Source organism: Siniperca chuatsi, linkage group LG2 (assembly GCF_020085105.1).
Source record: "Siniperca chuatsi isolate FFG_IHB_CAS linkage group LG2, ASM2008510v1, whole genome shotgun sequence".
Taxonomy (NCBI): Eukaryota; Metazoa; Chordata; class Actinopteri; order Centrarchiformes; family Sinipercidae; genus Siniperca; species Siniperca chuatsi.
The window spans coordinates 30997521-31023179 of record NC_058043.1 but is presented as its reverse complement, the minus strand read 5'-3'; the positions used below and the strand labels follow the sequence as shown (position 1 = coordinate 31023179).

Here is a 25659-nt window from a genome sequence, read left to right as displayed (position 1 = left end):
TTAATAAATCTATTAAGCCTAGTACTTAGGGTCTATGCTTGTCCTGCCGACGAGTATACTGTAAATTTTCTGAAAACTGCTGCATCTCTCTAACCCCCTGTTTGTTTGTGTCCTATAAGCACCACTGTGTTCCTATCTCTCTCTCTCTCCCTAGTTTCTCCTCCTTGTTCTCTCTTTTCACTCAGGCTTCTCTGTGCTGGACCATCTGCCGTCCTGGGATCGCTCTCTCTCCCCTGGCTGTGAGTGCCAGATGTTTTGGATCTGGATCTTTGTCCTCCAGGAGATTCAGTCTTTCCTCTTGTCTCTCTCTCTCCTTCTCCTACCTGTGTGCTTGGTGTTCTGCCTCTTGTGTGTTTGCATAGTCTGTCCTCTTCCAGGTATCTGTTTGATGACACCTGAAGTTGCTCAACGTCCTCTTGGATCCATATTCTTCATTTATGTTTACAATCTATCTATAATTTTGTCATCATGATTGTACATTCTCTATTTTGTTCACACATCTATTGCATGTTTGTCCATCCTGTTGCTTTTCCTGAGGTTTCTTTCATTTTTTTCCCCATTAAAAGGGCTTTTTTGGGGAGTTTTTCACCTTGGAATTGAGGATCTAAGGACAGAGGGTGCCGTATGCTGTACAGATCGTAAATACCCCTGAGGCAAAGCCCCCCTGACTTGACACTGAGTATTACACACTTTAACACTAGAAGTGCCAGAATTCCAAACTTACTAGAATTGCCGGAAGCGGACATTCTGACCGCTAGATTCCAAACTCTATAATCTCTAATGATAAATTACCCAAATGGGAGATTAACGCATTTATTGTGTTAGGATATCTTTTAAAAACAAATAACACCAAAATATACATTTAAAAAACTTTAATTATACATTTATCAATATTCATATCATCGCATATAGTAAACCGTAATTACTGCATACGCTATATTCACACCAGTGTCACCGACTCCCGCTTTGCCTTCAGCCCATCGGTGATGCCCACGCTTGTGTGTACGGAGCTCAGCAAACATACATTATTCCTCGGCTTTCCCTGGTAGATGGTGAACGTCGCATCTATACATGGCACACTGATGTGCTGAACAGCTCCGCTTGCTCTTTTGCGGAGGGGGGCGACTCACGCTTAGTTTCCCCAGGGTGCCAACCAGGCTGGTCTTCTTGGCCTGTAAGGCGGTGGCTAGTTTCAGAGAAGAGAAGAAATTATCTGGTAATATTTCTTCCCTTCCCCAGGAATGGCTCCCCCAGTTTCAGCTCCACACTTTCTCCCACGAGCTGATCTTTGCTCCGCGTCTCCTCTTTTCCCCGTTCAGCATGGATTTTGAATTGACATCCGCAGCTAGCCAAAATTGTCAGGTCATGAGCTGTCACCACGATGCTGATGTGCCTCAGCCACAGTGCAGTCCCATCGTCAAACACACACAAGAAGGCCGTGTGTGCTGTGGGGCCAGCACAATAGAACAATAGAATAGCGCGAAAGTCACTGCGGTCAATATGACCGCGTATGGCCGAAATAGGTAAAAATGATCATATTTTCTTTGCCTTTTGTTTAATTTATATAATACCTATTGTAAATAAAAATACAAATACTTTTAGGAAAAGTCAGGTACCAGCAAGATTGTATTTTTTTATTCAACAAAGTTATTGCACATATAAATTTCAAAACGGTCAAAATGACCGTCGTGGCCGTTCTAGTGTTAACACACACTATCAACTCTCTATCTCTAATCATGACAAAATGCCATAACAGTCATGAGTCAACTGTACACAAGCAAAAGTATGAATATTCACTTATTATTGGATTGTTATTGTGATGTCATTTAAAAGTAATAATACTTGGGGATTTTTTGTTTACCTTAGACAGAGTTGGATAAAAAGATGGATGGATGTGTCCAACATGGACACAGATCCAGGATGCGTTTAGCATAGCTTAGGGAAAAGGCTGGAAGCAGGGGAAAACTGCTAGTCAAGCTCAATCAAAAGTTGATAAGGCTTTAGATTACGGCCTGCAACGTACATTGTAATTCTTCCCAATTTACAGTGTCATTTTACTGATGGTGTACCGATACATATATGTAGGAATAAGGGAACAAGATGTGAAGTTATTGAATAAGGTGGTAACAATCTGGTAACTAAAAATAATTATACTGTAGGTGTTGTTTAACTACTGGGTACCTATTGTAATATTACGATATACAGTATGATCATCATCACGATGATCAGTATGAGCAACAAAGCTAAAAGTTTTGGGGGAAGATGGGGTAATGAGTTCAGTCACATTTTATATATCTGCTGTGATTTATTTCAAAATTACTATATACTACATACCTATACTGGAGGGGTACAAACAATAACAAAAATAGGACAGGCAAACTACATAGTTCCTGAATAACTACGGGGTACATTTGTGTTTTTACTTTGAAACAAACAGAGGTCCAAGGAAAAGAACATTGTCAGGAACATACTGTAGGCCTTTATTCCTATGTGTTACTTTGTATGTTGTAAAGTTGACCTACTTATGGGGTACAACATTGTACTTACAGGTGACTTCAGGAGCCTGAGGTGGTACAGGTTAATGTGGATTGACACTGTTGTTGCACAGTGTGGTGTTCAATGTTGTTGGAGGACAGTAAGTAGAAAAGCTATTTTGGGTTTCTACAGTAAACACAGCTAAAGTTAAAACCAGGAGTGTAGAAAATGAAATATTTTATGTCTTGTCACAGTATAACTGCCATGAACACTTAAGGATATGGACACTACAGTCAGTGAAGAACTTTAATGAGAGTCATTGTACAATATCAAAATTAAAACATGTTACACAAAGCTATGGATTATTTAATAACATTCAAACTCAGCTCATCTCTTCTAACAGTACACTAACTTCAAACAATTTCAACTTGTATCCAAAACTGAGCAGGCCTAATGCCAAAACCATAGGCAAACATCTCTTTCTATACAAAACATCTCTATAGCATCCATTAACAACAGCTCCATGGAAGACAGTCTCAGCTGCCACTCACTTCACCAGCAAACATCAATGACTTGTGCTCGTTTATGACCTGTGTGCTGCTCTCAAGGAATGTCAGGCTCATATTAGAATAGGTACCAGGAAGTTAAAAAATACTTACAGTATAAGTTATCTTTAAGTTCCTCCCAAAGGCCAGATTGTTGATGTTTTACGTTCCTGGGAATCAGCATCACAGAGACCCTGTCATGGACATCACACATCTCCTCACATTTTACTAGTGTATTTTTGTAACTTAAATAACATTAGTGTCCTTGATGCGGTCCAGCATGCAATCCAGCATCAAGGTTAAGCTAACGTTAACGTTAACTAATGGAGGAACATTTCACCGGGGATGGAAGTTGCGGAGCTTCTGCATCTGTTTAATAAGAACTCTTTGACTGAAAAAAAGTCATTAGCTGAGTATTGACTGCCCAGTTCTTACTAACTACGGATGTTGTTTGTATGTTTTCAAACTTTAGCCTAGGGCGACTGTGGCTTAGTGGTAGAGCAGGTCGTCCACCAATCAGTAGGTTGGCAGTTTGATCCCGGCTTCCCCCAGCCCACATATCGAAGTGTCCTTGGGCAAGACACTGAACCCCAAATTGCTCCTGAGGGCTGTGCCTTCTGTGTGCGAGTGATTTACTTTCTTTGAATTGATGGCACCTGCTGTCAGTGTATGAATAGGGAGAATGGATATGTAGTTGAAGCGCTTTGAGTAGTCAGAAAAGACTACAAAGGCGCTACATAAGTACAGTCCATTTACCATTTACCATAACTTTGTTCGTTGCATTTTTAGTCTTGCATATTTAAGGTTAAGATTTCTGGGGCTTTAGGTAATTTTTTAATCCTGGTGTACTGTAACACTCATCTTTCTGGAAATTAATTCAAGACTAGACTAAATTTAGGACTATTAACGAAAAACTATAAAAGTATAATAACTCTTCCCCAGCCCTCAATGCTTCTATGTTTGTAATGTAGCATGTTTAGTGGGATGTTTTTGTTGTTCTTTTGACCATTACACACACAAACATTTTTCTTTTTTTTGTGCACTGTGACTTCAAGGACTGTGAAAGCAAAAGAGGAGAGGGTCCTGGGCATCTGTGTGGTCCAGGCAGAGGGCAGACAGCAATCACCAAAAGAAGTGGTGATTGTGATTGAAGGAGTAGTGCTCTGTGCCTGCACAATGCTCATGGGCCTCATTTATGCTCTGGATCTGAGCTACCCATCCAGCCTGCCGAATGCCTTCGAGGTCTTTCAAAAACTGTTGCTGAATCTGGATGGGCAGAGGCTGTCAGACCAAAGTCCTAAGTCTGAAGCTTAAGATGTGAGTAGATTTGTTAATGGCTCTGGTAACTAACATTTTTATTTTTTTGTTTTTACATTTTACATGGAGACAGCTTCAAAATTACATTTCTGATTCAACATTTGTTGTTACTTGTGGCCGACACATCGACACTAGTATAGCTGCATTAAGCTTATACCAGCTGATATATTGTTCCAGTTGTTCAATTACAGATAGGTGTTAAATATGAGTCACAGACTGTGGGCTTGTAACAAAATATGTACAATTTTGATGTGTGTAAGGTGTGAAGGTGAGCAAAGTGTTCCTCTACTGCCACTGTCTAAATTTGGAGCGGGCCTCTGTTCTGTACAATGTATCAGCACCTTCAAGTTTATATTGTGTGCTCCATACTTGATCAGTTTTGTCAGTCAAGACCATAATGTTATACTGTATTTGCCAGTGCAAAATTAGTTCTCAAGTTTTGATGGTAGTGTGCTGCGAGGCGAGTGGTTAAAGTTTACATAGGGTCTGACATTTTCTAACCATTAACACCTAACATCTTTGCCAAACCATAAGGGGCCTTGACTTGGTAAAAGGTGTTGTTTGCCTTGATGAACTGTTGAATTTGTGCTGGTTCATACAAACGCAAAGTAGCGCTTGCACCTGCAGCTCTTAATCTAACAGCTCATGGTAGCTGATTATTCTTGTTCCATTGCTCCCGGCCATTTTTAAAAGTGATCAGCTGATTGTTTTGTGTAGACCAATTTGTATTCTGCAATGACGTGGCTAACAGAGCTCTGCTAGCTTTTAATGTGACACAGCTGCAGCACATCCCTGTTTCCTGTTTAATATATACATTGTCTCATGTGTACAATTTTTAATTTTTTTTTACCATTGTGCAGTTTTGTTAAATTCATGAAATTAATAAATACAAAGGCTATTTGATTTGATTACTTATTTGGTGTACATAGTGTGACTGCATATTTGTGAAGGTATGCAACAATGTGAAAGACATGTATGAAAACAACTAAGATCAGCACAATATTATATTAGTGTAATACAGACAAAAGAAAAAAAAGCATTTGAACAATGTAATTTTGGTATATTTTAATCAAGGAAAAATACATTAGATTAATGTGACATAGTTATGTTAGATCTACCAGAAAATTACATTGGGTCAGCATAATATAAACATTCACACTTTATGAAATTTTCACATTCACATTTTCACATTCTATCAACATAACAGATCAATGTTATGCTAAATTTGACTTTCAGGAAAATTACACTAGTTCAATGTAATATAGCCATGTTTGATTTTGAGGAAAATAACATTGGTTCAATGTGATTGCAATCAAATTGTTTCTATTGTAATTATCACATCAAACAAACATGATTAGATATGGCTATATTAATGTAATAGTTTTATGTGGAAATTTGCCACATGAATAAAATACATTCAACTGATGAGGTATTTTTTTAAAGTTTGTTGTTATTGTCTTTCATACTAAAAAACAATTTTATACTAACTTTATACAATCTTTTATACTAAAAGACAATACCCACCCCAGCCACAGCCTGTTCACCCTGCTGCCATCTGGCAAGTGATACAGAAGTCGCTGTCGTACCACCAGACTACAGAGCAACTTCTTTCCTCGGGCTGTGAGACTCCTCAACTCCACCTCATCCTCATTACTCTACCGTAATAATAAATAAATAATAAATATTACCATGAAACTTTCTGTAATACTGGTTTTGCACATTACCATACCAGTGCCTTTTGTATAATACATGTATATAAGTAACTATATATTGCTTTTATTTATATATTTATTTATTTTATTAAATTAAAAAATTAAATATTTGTATATATTTTCTGTGTATGTAGCATGAAGGGGGCTACAACTTTCATTTCATTGTGCAGCCCTGTGTTGTAGAATGAAATATAAATGTACCTTGAACCTTGATATTGTACCCCTTAATGTCAGAATAGCTACCCAGTAGTTAACCTACAGTATAATTTTTTAAGTTTTCACATTGTTACCCCATTATTCCCTAACTTCACATCTGGTACACTGTAAAGTATAAATAATTGCAGTCTAAATTGGGAAGAATTACGCTGTATGTTGCGGGTTGAAATCTAAATATAATCAGAAGAAATATAAATATGCTGTTATACTATATATAATAGTGAAAAATTCCCACCACTCATGTAGCACTGCACTGTGGTACAACGCTACATCACTGCCGCACAGGGGTGTGGAAAGAGCATGTGGTCAACATTAGTTGGCAGCGCAAGCAAGGTTATCTGTCTGGGTGCAGTTACTCTTCAGTGTTACCAAATAAGTAACTTAATACTTGTGAACAGCCCAGGTCAAAGGCATGGTCAGTTTACCCTGTGTATAGATTGATAAATGCACCTAAACTTTTTGACATCTCTGTGAGATGACAACTCTTGTGTCTTTTAATGTTTTTTTTTTTTTTTTGTATTTTATTTATCTTTGCCTAATCTGTTCTGTATTATTATATTGCTTTTATGTGTGTTTATGTTTGCAAACCAGCTTTCCTCAAATTGATTTAAATTCTATCGATGCAATGTCTGCTGCTTGAGGGGATTGTCATGCTGAAAGCACAGATTTTTGTTTTTTTTCCTAATCATTCTTTTTTTCATTTTACCATGCTTGTTTGTACACCTACTTGATTCTGAGTTTAAAGTACAATATGTCTGCTACACATTGACATTGCTGTGTGTTCTCTATCATTAAATTGTACTGTTTAAGAGCTCTTGATATATATATATATATTTGGGATCAGACTGGTGTTGGCCCACCTGAAGTACATCAGGTGGGCCCCTGCAGTTTGGCTACCAGGCAAACAGGTCAATGGATGGTGCAGTCAACATGGGACTACATTACATCCTGCAACACCTTGATTCCCCAGGGACATATGCATTTAACACCATCATCCCAGAAGTCCTCCACTCTAAACTCACCCAGCTCACTGTGCCAACCCCCACATGTCAGTGGAAACTTCCTGACACACAGGAGGCAGTAGGTGAGGCTGGGGAAAATCCCATCCAGCACCTGGACAATGAGCATTGGCACCCTCCAGGGATGTGTGCTCTCCCCACCGCTCTTGTCCCTTTACACCAACAACTGCACCTCAGGAGACCAATCTCCTGAAGTTTGCAGACGACACAACAGTCATCTGCCTCATCCGGGACAGTGATGAGTCTGCATACTAGAGGTCGACCAATAGTGGATTTTTAAAGGCCAATATAACAACAATAGTTTGGAGCAGGAAAAAGCTGATTAATTGACCAATACCCCCCTCCCCCCAGAAATACATCTGGATCTCTGAATATCAAACTCAAAGTAATAAATACCTAAATAAATATATAAATCTGGAACTGATTTGAGCTATTATTTTCCCTCAAAGTCTGTAATTCATAGTCAATAATCCTGTAACACTAAAACATCCACCTACAAATTATAAATGATATATTTACAGTTTAAAATACAGTGTGCTTTAACATGTACTGTATGTATCATCCATCTATAAATCCTGCACGCTGTATATACTGTATATAGACATGTATACATGCATAACCACCCACTTTATATTTATTCCTTTGCACAACTTGTATTTGTTTTTTATCTACAGAACACTTGACTTGTATATAGACACTGTACATTGTTGGTCATTGTTGTTTTTTATATATATTTATATATAAACCTCTTTTTTCAATGACTTTTATAATGACTTATATACATAATAGTTCTATGATGTTCTATGTAGGTCTAGTTTTACTTATCTTTGTTCATCTTTGTTGTCCTTGTTTTTAGCTGTGTCTATTTATATCATCTGTATATTGTCCAATAAAGCAGATTGTGATCATTATAACCATGTAGATTTATAGCAAAAACCTATGTTTTTTGCTAAGGCTCTATGGAGCCATGCACAACACAATAAATGAAAAACGGATCTGAAAAGGTTTGTGCTCCCTTTGTAAATATTTGATCAAGGTACAAATCATGGGCAGCCATGAGAATGGAGTGCAGGCATTGACTTATTTGGAGCTGCTTATGTGAGATTGGGCAAGGAGAAATAAATTTAAGGAGTGCGAGGCAGAAGAGCTTGCAGGGGAGGGGAAGGGGGTCTGTGCTATACGTGGGGGAAGAGGCTGATGTGTGTGATCATTCCCAGCTATGGTTCTGAACAAGCCCTATGAATTAATGCTTGGTGATCATCCAGAGTAAGCACACAGTAAGCAAAAACACATTCTGCTTTTTCTATCTTTCTACACAAAGACCTAACTTTCTACATACCCTTACAATCATTAAAACAAAACAAAAAATGTTGGTTTTGGTTATGAGAACATTTTACACAACAAGTATACCAAGGTTGTCTAAACAATTTCACCAGAAGTAAAACAAATTTTATTAACCAAACTGTTGGCTGTAAACATCAGGTAGATGAAAGCAATTCATAGTTATAACTTGACAGCAATTTAGTATGCACTTAAAGTGAGCCTTTGTAACTTTCAGTGAAGAGAAGCTACTGTAACCACAAGTGAAAATTATAAGATAATGGTAAATGCTTAAAATTACACAACTTACACAAGTAGAGAGGAGTCAAAGTCAGTGAAATATCTTTGTAATGTCAGTTACACATTAACATTTATCTAGTTTTCAAACTTCAGCTAACATTAGCCACCATAAGCTACTATCAAGATGGCATGGCATCGTTAGCCTTCCTTTATTTTAATTACTTTTTTTTCTTTCTGCTTTTATTATGTCATTATTTCCTAAATTTCCTTCTGATAGTTACTAGCGACGAAATAGTATATGTGAGCTCAGGTCAAATAACAAGCCTACTAGGAACTCCATATATATATTTACCCTCACCCCCTCTTGTGTTTTTGGGGGAGAATTCAAATTATATTTGCCCTTCTACTTAATTGGGAGCCCTAAGGATGGAAGCTCCAGGTTGAAAGCACCATAAGGAGGACTTTATTTTCTTTTATTCTTTTCTTGTTGTTTTTCTCTGGCCTACTATGAACAGGGTAGACAAACTGTGGGTTGTTTTTTTTGTTATTATGTCTCTTAATAAAAGCAGTTACAACCTTTTTTTGGGGCACTGTGCACATTAAAAGGCAATTCCACCAATGTGTCACCATGTCAGATATGAAAATAAACTTGTGGCATATTAAAGGTTTGTGAAATCCCATCAAAAGGAAAAAAAAAATCTTTTCTCAAAAAAGACAACATTGATGTTGCCTTCTTACAAGAAACATATCTTTCAGACACTTGGGACTTGGTGGGTCAGGTTTACTTTTCTTCATATAAAACTCATAGTAGAGGAACAGCTATTTTGAATAATATAACCACCCCAAAAATTGGAAAAATCAGTTACAGACCCAAATGGTGGGTTTGTCTTGATTTCAGGTTCTATCAATGGAACACTCATCACCTTTCTAAATGTTTATGCTCCCAATACAGATGAACCAACATTCATGTCAGACATGATGCTGCTCTTCAGTGAAAACTAAAGGATTTTGATCGGTGGAGATTTCAGTAGAACGTTGAATTCTATTTTAGATCAATCTAATCAGAGTAAGAACCACAGCTCTAAATCTTCAAAGGTCCTTCAGGGGTTATGTGCAGCATGTAGCCTAACTGACGTTTGGTGTGAATTAAACCAGGGTGTCAAAGATTATACTTTCTTTTCAAATGTTCATGAAAATTCATGTTCTCAAATAATTTTTTTTTTATCCACTCAAAATATATGCACATGATAAAAGATTGTGGAATTATATCCAGAGCTAAACTAAATCTCAACATTTAAAATGAAATCACAAAAAAATGAACCATATCAGACAAAAGAATTATGAATTTGGTAATAAATCAAGTAAATTACATGCCCATCAATTACAGAAGGAGCAAGCAGAAAGGGTTATCAAAGCAATTTGTTTCAAAGATAATAACATAACCCCCAAAAGAGAAAGAGCAAAAAGACTTAACCCAGACCAGTCAGGCTTTATAAAAGGGAGATATTCTGCTAACAATATAAGGAGACTCTTGAACGCAATAAATTATTTGGACGCCTGTTGAAGGCCTTCTCTATTTCTATCTTTAGATGCAGAGAAGGCTTTTGACAGGGCTGAATGGTATTTTATTTTCTTCATTTTACACAGATTTAATGTGGACTCTAATTTCATTGAATGAATCAAATCAATTTATATAATTCCTAAAGAAGCAGTTCTCAGTAATGGTGCTTCCTTTGACTTCCATTCTCTATCCAGAGGGACAAAACAGGGGTGTCCATTGTCACCTTTGCTTTTTGCAATGGTGATCGAACCATTGGCGTCATGTGTACGAGACAATACAAACATTTAAGGATTGAAGATTACTAATGACGAAATAAAATAAAACATCCCTATATGCAGATGACATAATTCTATATATAATAGATCCAGAAAATTCTATATCATATTTATATAGCACAATATAGCAATTTGGAAGATATTCAGGATATAAGATCAATTTTAACAAATCTAATGCTTGCCTCTTACATATGACACCAACACTTTTCACTTGACACAAGGGGGTTTTAAATACTTGGAAATAAACATTACACCACATTTAGATAATCTGTTCAAAGAACTGTACCCCTCTCACAGATGAGATCAAAATGGATATGTATAAATGGTATACTCTACCATTATCTCTGTTAGGAATAATAAATGTTTTAAGAATGAATGTTCTTCCAAGATTTAATTTTCTTTTTCAAATGTTACCATGTAATTTATCTGCAGCATTTTTTAAATATCTGGACAAACACATTTCTAAATTTATTTGGAGCAATTAAAGGATTAGTTTATTGACCCTCATCAAGAAGCCAGAGCCCATGGGGGTCTTGGTCTCCCCAGTCTCCAGTATTACTTCTGCTCAGCCTAATTATGAAATTTAGTGTCATGGTCATTGGGGAGATTGGACTTGCTGTGGGTCAAGATGGAAGCCAACCTTCTCGATCCCTTGCCTTTGGACTCTCTTATATTTATAAAACACTTCAATAAGATAAAAACCATGGATCAGTGTTTTACTGTTTTTAACACACTTTTAGCCTGGAAGGACTGTATTAAGAAACTTGGTATTACCACTTGTATTTCCATCTTGTCTCCTATCCATCAGAATCCTGATCTGAATAAACACTTAGCATCAATCCATATATGCAAATGGACAAATTTGGGTATAAAAACAATCAAAAGATTTGTTTCATAAAAACATGCAAATAAAATTGTTTATTGATTTAATTATATCTTACTCCCTATAAAGATGCATAAAATTTCCAAAGATGAATTCACCAAACTGTCCTAGATGTAAAACTAAAGAGGGAACATTTATGCATCTGTTCTGGCAATGTGATCTGTTGAAAAGTTTTTGGAATTTGATGCACTCCTTCACTTAATCAGTCTTGGAATTTGATTTAAACCCTTGTTTCTCTTTATCATATTAAATATACTTAAGTATCTTAAGTATTATATATATGTGTTATATATATTTATATATTTTTTTTTTTTTACTTGGGCGTATAGGGGTGCAGGGAAGGGATGGGGGACATGAGGACACTCAGTGTATTGTTACACTTGTTTTCATATATTTACTATTGGTGCTGGTTATTGTACCTGTTTCGGAAATAAAAAGATGATGTATGGATTAAGTAGCACTGTTAGCCACTGAGTGTAAGCCTACCGAATTGAGCAACAGTGTGTTTTATTGCTATTGAGTTCATCTGTCATGGTCAGCTCCTAGTGTTTCTGTCTATCTGTCCCCTGTTGGTTCTTCTCCTATGTGTATGTGTGTGTGTATGCTGTGGGGCGCAGCCTCCGAGCAACTGCTAATCAGCAGCTGACACACCTGCTACCAAACCACTGCTGCTCACCTGTTCTCCATCCACAATCACACCTGACAGTATATCTACCCAGCTCTTCTCACCACTCTTCGCCAGATTGTCTGTTTATTACAGTGGTTTGCTTGTGGCACCTGCCTCCAAGTTGCCCACCGGCTTTCCAGGAGGACCTCACCACATCTCTCACCTGCCTTGCCTCGGACCGCTGTTCCTGCCCCAGCCTGCCTGTTCTCCTGAACCTTGTGTCGGCCCGCTGTCTGACTCCAGTCTACCGGCTTCCAGCATTACCTCCACACTCCTGGTTCCTCATTGTGTTTTCCTCTAAATAAACGGAACCTACTACTTCACTTCCACTGTCCTAGTCGTGCTTTTGGGTCCAACCCCTGTATACCATAACATCATGTCGTGGATTGTTAGCCAAAACTACAAAAATAAGATCCAGACTGTAAATATCCAGAGTTTGGTTTCCTCTCTGTCTCTGTGTCTAAGCTAATGGTGGACGTTTACCTTTATAAAATGATATCTCATTTATTTTCTCATTAACAGCCAAGGAGGAGATTTTAAAAGGTGTCCTTATGTGTCCTCAACACTTTGACTTTGAGATTCCCTGAATCCTAATTTTCATTGCTTAATTAATGACTTTTAATGCTAATGTTACTTTGTGACCACTTAGCAACTGTAAAATAAGTGTGTGTGTGTGCATGCACACATATTTTACCATTCTGGTGAAAAATGGGATTTAACTTTATGGCCATTAGTTTGGGCTGTGTTCAGAAAAATAATCCATGGTTACAGAAGCATGTTAATGTGACCAGAGAGAAGAGGAGAATCCCAAGGGGCTGGCAACAAGAATCAAATACTGTTGTATGCATAAGAAAGAAAGACAGACAGAAAGAAAGAAAATAACGAGAAAGAAATAAGGCCAAAGAAGGAGAAAAGAGAAGAAAGAAATTAGCAGAAATAAAGTATAGAAGGAGATAAGATGAAGAAAGAAATACGGAAATACGGGAAGAATGAAAGACAACGAAATAAGTAAAAAATTTTGGGAAAAGTAGAAAGAGTAAATTGACTATATAACAACTGAAAAAATAAAGTAATGGATGAATGGGAAACAAGGAACAGAAAAAAGGCCAAAAAGGAAAGAGAGGAAGTAAGAGAAGATGAAAGAGTGAAAGAAAAAAGGAAGGAAAGATTACAAAAAGGGAAAGAAGCGAAACGGGAAAAGAGAAAAAAATAATTGTTGGAAGAGTAGCAAGAGTAGAAAGAATGAACAAATGAAAAACAGGGGAACGGGAAAAGAAGAAGGGCAGGAAGAAGGTATAAAAAGGGAGGAAAAATAAAACATCAGCACTGTTGTCTAACTGACACACCAAATATCATAGTAAGATGGTGACATTTATTTCGCCTTTCCTCAGGGAGAAAGCGGCTTCCATTTCACTGTCAGGAGGGATGACTGATGGAAGTAGAGTGAAGTACATTTCACCATTCAAAATGAGAAAGCGTTCTGGGAAATGGCAGGAACACCCATCTACACCTTTCACCGGTGTATCGGAGAGCTGTCACAGCTCCAGAGTGAATGGCCACCTATTGAGCCTGACAAAAGATCACCAAGTGTCTGAAAGTCCTGACATGTGCCAAGCTGTCGGAGGAGTGGGAGGAGGGCCCGTGGCCAAAAAGAAGCATCACCTGGCAACAGTCAGTCGCCTCTCTGTCAGGAATAACCCATCGAATTGCATTTCACAGCTTCCAAAACTACTGGCGGTGTCACAAGTTTTAATCTAGGGGGCAGGTGGAGTGCGAACTCTCTCTTTGGCTTTCGTAGTGTCCGTTTGTTTTCCCACATTATCTCCTTCTCCCCTCACCTCCCAGTGTTTGTTTAGTGTCGCCGTTGGTTAGGCTCATCAGCCTCCATGATGGCCGAAAGCCTGTCAGTCTAAGCTCCTTTTAACACTCAGCAGCCCTGCACAGTGACACAGAAGCTCCCCTGGCATCGCGCTTAGCAAAATAGAAAAAAGGGCTTGGCTGTGTACACCTCTCCACTCTCATCAGCATCTCGTGCTGTCTCTATGTCTTTCTCTTTTCTCTTTGTTTTTCCCCTCTCTGTGTTGTGTTTCTGCCTGCATGCAAGCACAGCCTGCCAGGGTGTCTTGCAGCATTTATTGGTTTACCAAGAGGGAATAGACAAAAAACAGAGAAGTGCACAGGCTTTTTTGCCAAAAGTACATTCAACTAATCTTTTACTCTGTTGCTGTTGCCTGTAGAGCTGGGTAATGCCTGAAATGTTTTATACAAGTACCAATACAGTACTAGAGTGTTGCTACCAATACCAAACCTATACTGTTTACTCTGAGAATTAGAAACAATTTTTAAAATAAAAACAGCATTTCCAGCAGTAGCAGACAGCTGTTTTCAGTCAGAAAGCCCTGGTAAACCCACTGTACACTACCTGCCCAACATCAAACAGACAGACAAAGTTAGCGACTAACTGGTTAACATAGTGGAGAATTTAGCAGCTAAAAAGACCTATATTGTCAGAAGTGTGTTGAGACAGAACTAAAAGGAGAGTGAATATTGGGCTCTTCTGGTGGCCAGAAACACGACTCCAAAGGAATGCTAATGTTGCTCCATGTCTGCTGAATATGTATGCGTTACGAAGTTTCAACAAATAAAGCCAAATTTCTCAACGTTGCCTCACTAAAATATAGACAAAATTTTGAAAGAAGTAAAACAAGATCACTAATGTACACAGACATTCTCGTTTTCAGCATTCAGTACTTGGCGTTTTACAGTACTCAGTGTTATGAACACATTTTGGTATGGTACCAAAAAAGCATTGAGGTTTGATGCCCAGCCCCCTTGTCGCCTAGTTGAGAGAAATGTTAAACTCATTGATGGGTACAAATTGTTCACACAAGCAGAGTAGTGTGTTCTACAACTGTTTTTCATTAAAGACAATGTGAATGGAGCTATTGTGGAAAGGGACTGCGTCAAAGTATATTTGATGCTAGATCTAGGCTTTTTCCAAGAGTATTAGTCAGATGTATAAATGAAAAGCTTGCATCAGAAGCATGATGGTGATAATGGCAGGGGGAAGCAGAACATGTGGCAGCTAACACAAAACCCTGCCAGAAGCAAACAAGACTTAGCAAAGCAGAATGAACAGAGTTAGAAAAGTGGAGCGACATGGGAGTAGGGGGGTCAATGATGCTGTTGGAAAGCAGCTCTCACAGGCCTGACTGAGCTAAAATTCGGGAGGCACCTTCCAGAAAATGATAGGGGGACACCCCCTCCTCTTCTCCAAATGATCCAGTAGTGGACTTGATTAAAACAATGAAGTGGAACTATGGAGAGGGAGAGGAATGAGAAAGAAGTGAAAGCCTGGTGGTGGTTGAAGCGCCCCTTATTTTCAGCAGCCCATTAAATCTGAGAGCAATGCGGCCCAGCAAGAGAAGGCCAGACTGCTCTGTCTTTCCCAGTATTCTCCATTTTCAAGCTGCACTGTGGGGCCACGAGCTTAAGAGGTGCAAAGAAAAAAACAGATGAGAAACAGATTAAAAACTTAACAGGCATGCTCAGCTGAGCAGAAACACTGATCGAAAAACAACAAAAAAAGAAAAACAATACTCCCTACTCAGCTCCACTCATCGTATTCTTGAGATATCATTAGCGCCTCTGCATTTAATATCATCATTACTATTGTTATTATTGTCATTATCAGATCTATTTATCTTTAGTTTCTCCCTTTGTGCAATAAAACAGCATCATTTCCTGCTAAAAAATCAATAACACAACAGAAGGGATGTTTTCTTTTTTCTCCTTTAATCTGACTCCCGATCCCTCTCAAGCAGCTACCTCCTAATGAAAAAAGCAACAGATACCTAAGCAGCATCCTACATGAATAACTGCCTGACGCCACTCCTCCCACCCCCACTGCATCTTACATACACACACATGCACAAACATGATGTGGTATCTTTTAATCAATCTATTAGGAAAGCCGGGGTGGCGTTGACAGGCCCCGCAGTGACTGATAAAGTGACCCATGAGCCGACGTGCAAGCGTTTTTCTGGCCACAGCGGAGGCCAGATAATAGCTTGGTGAGCACTGAGATGATGATGATGATAATGTTAGCAAGCGAGGGCCACGAAGCATATCCATTCCCTTCCCTAAATGTCAACCTTCCCCCCGTATTGCTGCAACAAAAAGGCTCAGAGAAAAGGTTTGTGACATTGAGGCCTGCTTAGAATTGTTAACAAACCCACTTGTCTCATTTGTTCCTGGATTTGAAAGAAACAGTGTATGCGCATATGCTGCTCTAACAGCAGAGGAAAGGAGGGTGAATAAAAAAATAGGCGAGGAAAGAGACAGAGATAGATGGAAGGATGGGTGTGTGTGTTTGTGGGGGGTGAAAAGCTGTGCTAGCTCAGGCGCTTGTTGTGAGATTACAATGACTGTTCTGTTTTTCCTCCCAGCCAGGAGCGACAGGGCTCATTCATTTTTTTGCAGCAGAAAGCGACAGATTGAAGGCCAAACATCTCTTTCTTTTCCTGTCTCTTCTGTCTTTTGCCTTTTCTTTCTTTCTCCCTCTCTCTCTTGTGTGTTTGGTTAACCCAGGGCTGAAGTGTAGTGCAGTGACAGGGGCATGACGGAAAAGTGATGCCCTGTGTCAGCTAGCGGACGCCCTGCAGTGATGTTCAGTGCTTTCCATCCCAAAAAAAGATGATGAAAAAAAACAGATGTTTGTGGGGCTGCAAACCGGCCATTATGTAGGTGACTGGGGGCGTGTTGGCAGCAGTCAGGTCACCTGAGCAGACACAACAGCGCAGCATAAACTTCCTGTATTTCTAATGGCACTTGGCTGAATCATTGTGGGTGTTCCTCTGCAGCAAGATATGACATTTTTCAGGTGGACTCCAGAGTAAACAATGCACTCTACTCTTCGAAAGCTCAGACGATAAAGCGCTTGCCCATGTGCTCTCAACACTGCCGATTGGAGCTAAGGCAGTAATTGCAGGCATCATAACCTCCCAGTTGAGGAAATCACAGGGAGCTGCTTCAAAGATGAGCTGTATGCTTTATGAATCAGCAGGCAAATACAAAACCAAATATACATGAAGCGAGATAAATCACTGGTGTCTTTCTCAGGCGGCTTCTATTTGCCTTTTTTCAATGCGTATGGTATGTAAATCTTAAAGGGAGTGAGAATCTTTACCACATTTCACTCATGTTGGTCAAATTAACTGGACAAAACAAAATGCTTAAAATCATAGGATGTTATTTAAAAGACTACGTGCATACCTTCATCACAAAAGCAGGAAATAACATGCATGAGGAAAATAACAACTGTGGTTTAACAGACATACTGTATTTTAACACTACCGAACAAGAGCTTCAACATCATCAGAGACAAATGTGAATCCAATCATAACCACCTATCTGTTTTTAATACCAAATACATTCAGTGAACCAGAACTGGAAAAAACACATCATGCAACATTCAACAAATTCCATCTTAAGATGTTATGTCTATTCCATTTATCTTTAATGATTCATTTTTTTTAATAAACGTGTAACATAATTCATTTCCTGACACAAGTGCAAAGATGAATTTTTGTCCCAGACTACATAATGAATCAATATGTATGAGAAACATGTATGTATTTGGATGCATGGATGTATTTTCACAGAAACCCCATCTATCCCACTATCATCTTCACTCGATATTAAGGTAGGGCCAGTAAACCAGAAATGCTAAGAATGAATTCTTCGGATGCCACTTAATTTTAGCTGATAAACAGCCACTAAAGCAATCCACATTTGCATGTGGCCTACAGGTGACATACTTTTTTATGGAAAGCCAATCCTGACTTTCCCCATGCTTTTCCAAATCAATCTCCTGGCTAAGAGCTGTATTAATAGAAAAGAGGAGCGGACTGTAGGTAAGGAGAGCAGCACTGAGAGCCTGCGGATGATGATATCCAGCAGTAGAGAAGCACACTCATCTCTGTTTCTACATCATCTGCTAGCCATTAACATGAACCAGCCACCTTGGGCTTGCTCGAAGCCGGTACCATGACAAGTCAAGTCATGCAGTCAAGCCGAGGGGAGAGAGAGGAGTGAAAGAGAAGGTCAAGTAGAGAGAGAGAGAGATTATCAATGTTCAACGTCCTGAGCCATGAATTTTCCCTTTGGTGACAATACCCCCTTCCCTAGATATTTGTCATGTCGCTAAAGCATCACAAACTGGCAACTGAATATCTGTCTATCAACTAATATCTGTCTATCCTATTCATACTGTAGCTCATATTTCATTGAAATCGATTTTTCCCCAACCCAAAAAGATGTTTTTAGGTTTTTCTATAGATTTGTTGTCTTTCAAAAAGACAAAGTGACATGCAGCCAATTTTGACATGTGTCATTTCGCTGTGCAAGAAGCCCCATCCCCCCACCCCCATTTCCTCTCATAGCAGGCAGTGATTTATATATTTTTTTTTTCAATCTGTACAGCGTTAATATTTTTAACTGTTTTACAAAGTTGATAAAGTATCACATTTATATGTTGGATGTGTTACGTTCCCTTTCAATAAAGTGAAACCAGTCCGTTTTACCTGCTAATGAGCCTGTAATTAGTACCTACTGCATCTTTACTCAAACGTATTAATGTATTTTATTTTATTCATCTTGAATTTGGTCTTTGAAAAACAAGAGGCTTAATTTTCAACAATGTTGAACCAGCCACCTTGGGCTTGCTCAAAGCCGGTAACAATGTTATGTTTTCATGGACCACTACAAATAAATTAATTCTCAACCTATTATTTTCATCTTTCTATCTATCCCTCCATCCAGCCATCAGTACCATCCACCTCTCACAGCAGCTCTTTCTTTTATTTCTCAGCTCACTGGACTTGATTTCTCTCCAGATTTGTAATCACATGGAATGCAACATAGAAAACACAGGGGATGAAGGGGCCATAAAAACCCTAAATGTTTAACAATAGCCCCATTTCCAAAATTGAATGCCAGTCTATCAATCCTAAAAGTACTGGTATGGATTTATTAAAACAGTGACTGTGTTCATTGGTCAACAGGGCAGCATTATCGTTTGCTCTCTGACTCTCTTTCATTCTGTGTGTGTGTGTGTGTATGTGTGTTTCATGACATCTCTTATGACTCATAAGAAATATAAGAGCTAATCTAGGCGAGGTGAAAAGTAGGCTAATACTGTCCAACTAACTGGCTCTGTGATAACATGTCTTTTCTATAGACAGCTACAGGGCTCCAACACAAGCTCAGTGAATTTTAACACTAGAGTGGCTCGTCTGACTGGGGGTTAGGGGGCCAATAAGAGTCCACAATGTGATAGAGGATCCAGTGGAGTCGTTAATGCACTCCCCAGATTTCTATAAAAAAAGACTTATTGAAGTATGTTTTGTTCACACCACTGTTATAAAGCTATTTGAGAGCAGAGCTGGTTAATATATCAATATACTATCAAAAGTGATCCATTTCAAATTTATTTAGTTTTTTTACATGCTGAATTACATTTCTAAGCTCATCTGACTGCTCTGTCGGCTGAGTGAAACAATTCCTCTCTACATCCACATTACAGATGCATCATTCTCTTTTAATTATTTTTTTCTTTTGCGTAAATATCTTCTGAGCGCCAGTTTTCATGCCTAAGATGTCCTCTGATATAGATATAGAGGTATTTGGTCAGAAATATTGGGATATTAAACATTTTGTCCATATCATCCAACCTCAATTGAATATTGTCGAATTCTACAGTACTAGTATTGATTCATATCAGATGACCAAGATGCTCCTAGATGGAGTTCCTTTGTATAATATCATCACATAAGCATATAATATGAATCTTTTTTTAAGGCTGGATGGGTTATGGTGAACATGAACAGAATTTAATGCATAAAGCTCTAGGGGGTTGGACAGCCTGTGAAATTGTCTAAGAGACATTTCTAGGATCTTCCACAGCAGGAGAAATGTAGTGTATGGACACTCTGGTCAAGGTCAAATTTGATTTGTTGGATTTATTTTCCAATTTGACACAACATATTTCTCCTCCTTACAGTCTGAGAGTAAAAGCAACAGAAAAGGTGTTGTTCCTCTTCAGGTGTTGGCTCCTGAGGGTTTTGACGCTGGACGCTTTGGACCTCACAAACTGGGGTCCAGGGCCCAGGGGTCTTTAATTTAGCTATAATTGAGTGTTCCCTTTGCAAAATGAATGTGGGAGATACTTCAGTTATATTATATAATAACTGGAGATTAGCCCAATTAGAGAAAGTAGGCATTTAGGACAGTGTTTTTTCACCATTCAAACACAAAGTAGTCAGTGTTACACAGCCATATGGGTATCTAAAGGCAGATCTTATTATTTGTGGATACCCTCTGACATGTCTACATGACAACCCCAAACACAGACATGAGGTCTGCTGTCCTGTCAGCACAGATTTGAGCCTGAACTGCAATTTTTGGGTTGTGTGCCTGAGTGTGTGAAGTCAGTGAGATAATGGCTTTGACATACGCGCCTCGTTTTATCTACCCATATTCCTGACCCAACTACCAACCTACCCTGCCTACTGCTCCTTTGATGCCATCCCTGCCCATTGTATCTGTTAAAAAGGGTCAAAAAGAAAAAAAGAAAAGAAGGTGGAATTGGAGAGCCAAAGAGGGAGGACTGAGTTTCACCAGAGGGAAGAAAGCAGGGGAAAATACGATAAATGAGTGTGAGGAGATTCAAACAGGTAACTCAGCTGCAGAAAAATAATTTCAGGAACTGCTTTTGCATCTAGGATTGTTTCCAGTCAACGTGCAGTGCCGGGGAAGCGTGTCAAGCCAAAAGGCACAAAATATTCCCAGCCAGTGACCAGTTACATTATATTTAATGAGGTGATTTGACTTTATTCTGTCAGCCTATTAGAGCTGCGTTGCGTCCTGACAATGCCACAATGATAACCACATTCCTTTAGTGTTTGTAAGGGTACGAAACTTACCAGGATGACACTCGGCCCAGAGGAGCATGAATGCTGACAAAACGAGAGAGAAAATCCACCAGCAGCAACAACACGATTGCAGTGGCCTCCACATGGTAGTAATATGAACGTCGACATGCAAACAATAAGCAGCAACAACTGTTGAGTTTCTCCCTTTTGCGGGCAAACCAGCGACGCCTTTGCTGCGTAAAAAGCAGCACCGGAGAACCAGCGGAGACGGAGACTGGGCACGCAGGAGGTGGAAGGCGGAGAATTTCTTAGAGGTGCAGTAAAGAGTATTTCCGTCCCAAAATCCCCCCGATATTCTCGGATATTAGCATAACACTAGGATACTAATGGTTATGGAGGAGCGTGTATATGCAGCAGGGGGAAGCGGGTTAAGAGAGACTAGCAGCGACGGTCCACACAGCGCGTCGTCGCTCCTGCGGCTACGGCGGGGGAGGCAACGCTCGTCGGTCACACAGAGAGGGGAGAGTCGGTGTTGGTGGTGGAGAGACGCTGGAAGCTTTCCATTCCTCCGACCATCCAGGAAGTAGCGTGTTAGCCCAAGTCTGGCAGAGACTTTAAAACAGTCTTGAGGGGAGAGAGGGAGAGATAGAGAGGGGGAGAGAGAGAGGAAAGAGAGAGGTTATTCCTCTGGATCCTAGCGCCGGCGAAAGAACGCCCAGTCGCTCAGTATAATAGCATGCACATGTCCCATAATAGGTAATAATAGACCTGTGCTCTCCAGGGGGTCCTCGAGCTTTTAGTTCATATTAATGACCCCAAAATAGATCCACATCAGACAAAGCACCCTGGCTTCACCATTCCAGAGGATTTTGTCCTAGAGGGGGCCCTGTTTGGAAGGACTATTAGGGATTTATTAGGCCTATTGAATCAACCATTTAACACAATGCAAGGTGTAGTAGTCTCCACATAACTTAACCTAAATAATGCTGTGATTTTCTATCACTGTAAAGGCAAGCAAAGTTAAAAGAAAAAATGATGAAATGTAGTCTGTTTAGATGGTGCAGGGCTGGTACAAACCTTTTTGTGGCCCAGAAGGGGTGGCCCTTTTGTGGCCATCTCACCCCCTCTTTCTATGTTGGTGTATGAAATGCATCAAAACACCCACAGCCATTGTTCTATGTTTTATTCATGTAAACTGCTGACGCAAGTGTCAAGCTGTCTCTCAAACTCTCCTGACAAATTTGCAGTCTCGACAAAACTAGTATCTGATCTAGCCACAACCCCCAATATTCGTGCTTTGGCTGTTTTACCTGTGTTTGATTTCATAACAATAACCATGAAAAGGAGCAGTGACATTAGGCTTTTCTTTGGAAAATCACAAAAGAGGGTGAGCTGAAAAAGTGAAAATTAGTAGCTGGTTCCATAGCTGTGTTTATATGGAAGTTTCTTATATTAACTAAATGCTGCACTTTATGGCAGGTTATATGGGGCTATTAATGTAGCAGAACTATTTACAAATGTGAGTGGAGAGTTTTGTAACAGTATCTCAATCCATGTGTACATAATCAGATTTGTAAATGTGTAAAATAGTCACTAAATGTGTACTGAGATTTTTTAATGTGTACAGGAATCTGCAAATGTGTATTCAGATTCTGTGTGTGCGTAATCAGATTTGTAAATGTGTAAAAAAAAATTCAAAATCTATATTCAGATTTGCAAGTGTAATGAGATTTGGAAATGTGTAGACAAATATGTAAATGCATAGACAAATCTGTAAATGCATATGATCTGTGAATGTGTAGACAAATCTGTAAATACGTAAATAGACATTAACGGATGAAAACTCTAAAAAGAAGTATTTTGCTCCAGGAGCTGGAAATACAGACAAGACACCAATTGGTCTTTTTACACATGATGTTTGCTACACTTCTGCCGTGGCAGAGATCTGCCATGGATATATAATGAGAAGTGGATACTGTGCCGCCGCTCAGCCTTGCAGACAATTTTTTCCAGTGGCCACTTGCAACGAAAAATTCCCCTGCGGTCCAAAAAGCATTTTCCCCATAGGCCACCATTATAAAAGAGACACCTCAAACTGCAAACAAGGTCAATTATGACTCTTTCTATTATGAATTTCTGATCCATGGAGGTTTTATATTTGTAAAACTTTCCTTGAGCCGAGAAAAGCAATTTAAAACATTACTTTCATTAAAAAAACTTTTGAGCTGAACCTGCTCTGCCTTCTGCGTTTGGGTCCTCTCCCTGTTTCCCTGCTTGACACTTAAACGTAACAGAACGATCTGACCAAAAAATGGACCCAGCGGACACCATGTTAGAGTACCTTTTGAGCTAATTAGTGACCTAGAGTGCCTTGGGGATATGTGGAGGAAGGCGGTCGGGGACTATTATAGAGACGCAATCTGCGCCCTGGCACATGGGAAATTGTCCTCTTGGCCTTGGCTGAGGGACTCTGTTACCAGGTTCATTATGGACTTTCTCTGTGCCCCCAAGCCTCAGCCCCAGGCCCTCAGTCCTCCACCAACCAGCCATCAGCCTGCACTCTGGCCTGCTAGTCAGCCAGCTAGCATCCAACCTGTACCTCAGCCCATTCCTGTCTTGGAGACAGAAGGAAGCGTGGCTACCGCCGACGTCATGTCTCACCACTGCCCAGCGCCCCAGAGACTCAGCTGCCCAGTGCCTCAGAGCTGTCATCAATTGTTTTTTATGTATTATCCTGTGCAATTATATCTTTAAATTGTGCAACTGATCTCTCTCTCTCTCTCTCTCTCTCTCTCTCTCTATATATATATATATATATATATATATATATATATATATATATATATATATATATATATATATATATATATATATATATATATATATATATATATATATATATATATATATATATATATATATATATATATATATATATATATAATCTGTGTGTGTGTGTATATATTCCCAGTTTCTAAACATATCAAATATTTAAGGCTGGACATCTATTGCATGTCTCCGTTCTGGGAGAGAGATCACTCCTCTGTTGTTCTTCCTGAGGTTTCTTAAATTTTTTCTCGTTAAAAGATTTTTTGAGTTTTTCGTATCTGAATCGAGGGTCTAAGGATAGAGGGTATCGCATGTTGTACAGATTGTAAAGCCCCTTGAGGCAAATTTGTGATTTGTGATATTGTGATATTTGTGCTATATAAATAAAATTGACTTCACTTGACTTGATTTTGACAAAATTTATATTAAGCATCTACAATTTCAATATGATGGAGTGGTGCAGCCATAAGAAAGTCTTGGTCAGTGTAAGCATCTTCAATTAAGTGCTGGAACAAACTGTGATGTTGTTATACAGTATGTGTATGTGTTTCTAACATTTTATATGAGAATTTAAGAATTTTAGAATGTTTATCATCATCTATGAAATGTGTCATCTATGAAAATATCTCTGCATGGCTCCAGCTGCAGATCCACTGATTCATCTATGTTTTAATAAAACTGAATCCTAGTGTCCATTGTGAGTGGTCTGCACAGTGTTTTAGACTTTTACAAAACAGTATATAGAAATGACAACAGCGCAGTGAATACAACACAAAGCCTGCTATAAGATCCAGACAACCTTGCTGCTGCTCACTGGGTTGGTTTACTCACAGCAGAATCTATTGACATTTTCTATTGAAGTAACAGACATGCAGCTCGCATTGTACTGTTAGTCTATTTTTAAATACTGCCCAAGGTTGTACACTTACAATGACTAAACAATACCAAGGATCATCAACAGTGGAGGAGATGATGCAGACTTGGAGCTCAATCATGTTAAAATGCTGCTGTGGTCCTTTGAAGGTAAGCAGTAAACTCTCATATGTAATCAAATCTAAAACAACTAGTAGCTAGTAACTAGAAGCTAAAGTAGAGTATTATGGTCTCAGTTTGGGGACTTAGTCCCTGTCAGTAGCCTGGCAAAGGAGTTCTGTATTATGACTCATCAACAGAGACAGAAAAACAGGGCATTACAACAGAGCCAAATTCCAAGGCCCCGCAAGACTACTGGCTATGGCTGTTATCAGCTGCCAATCACAAAGTCCAGTCTGTCATTGAGTGAGCGTGTGTAGGAGTCACTTGTAGCTGCAGGGTAAAGGATATAACAGATATTTTTTATGCCATGTAGGTGCTGGTGAGCACCATCACATCATGCTCACCAGAGGCAACTCTGGACCAGATTTCCCAAATGTTTTTCTCTAATTAACAGAGTATCTCTCTGCCATAGCAACACGTATTCAAAAAACATCTCTTCTGCATGGGTACTGCCGATTCTTGATAAAACAAGACTTTCCTGTAACATTGAATTGTGGTGAAAAATAATAGAAACATAAGATTTATGATGGATGACATACGTACAGAATTAGGTGTACCTACAAAAATCCAGTTACAAAATGTTTTTATTAGAATTCTGAAGGCGTCAAAATGGCAGGTCATTTCAAAACAGT

At 39.0% G+C, this 25659-nt stretch overlaps 1 protein-coding gene across 4 annotated transcripts in view; it reads right to left on the bottom strand.

The window, feature by feature from the left end:
* The window catches only part of LOC122883490 (receptor-type tyrosine-protein phosphatase gamma-like), a 577119-nt gene extending 554626 nt beyond the window's left edge, over window positions 1–22493 (bottom strand). For 2 of the 4 annotated variants that reach the window (XM_044212251.1, XM_044212257.1), the window contains exon 1: window positions 21215–22472. In XM_044212251.1, the coding sequence (XP_044068186.1) occupies window positions 21215–21308 (94 nt within the window). In that variant the 5' untranslated portion in view covers window positions 21309–22472. Of the gene's footprint in view, window positions 1–21214 lie in introns of all 4 variants that reach the window. The other 2 variants (XM_044212273.1, XM_044212264.1) reach the window with 2 other exon arrangements.
* Window positions 22494–25659: the final 3166 nt, after the last annotated feature.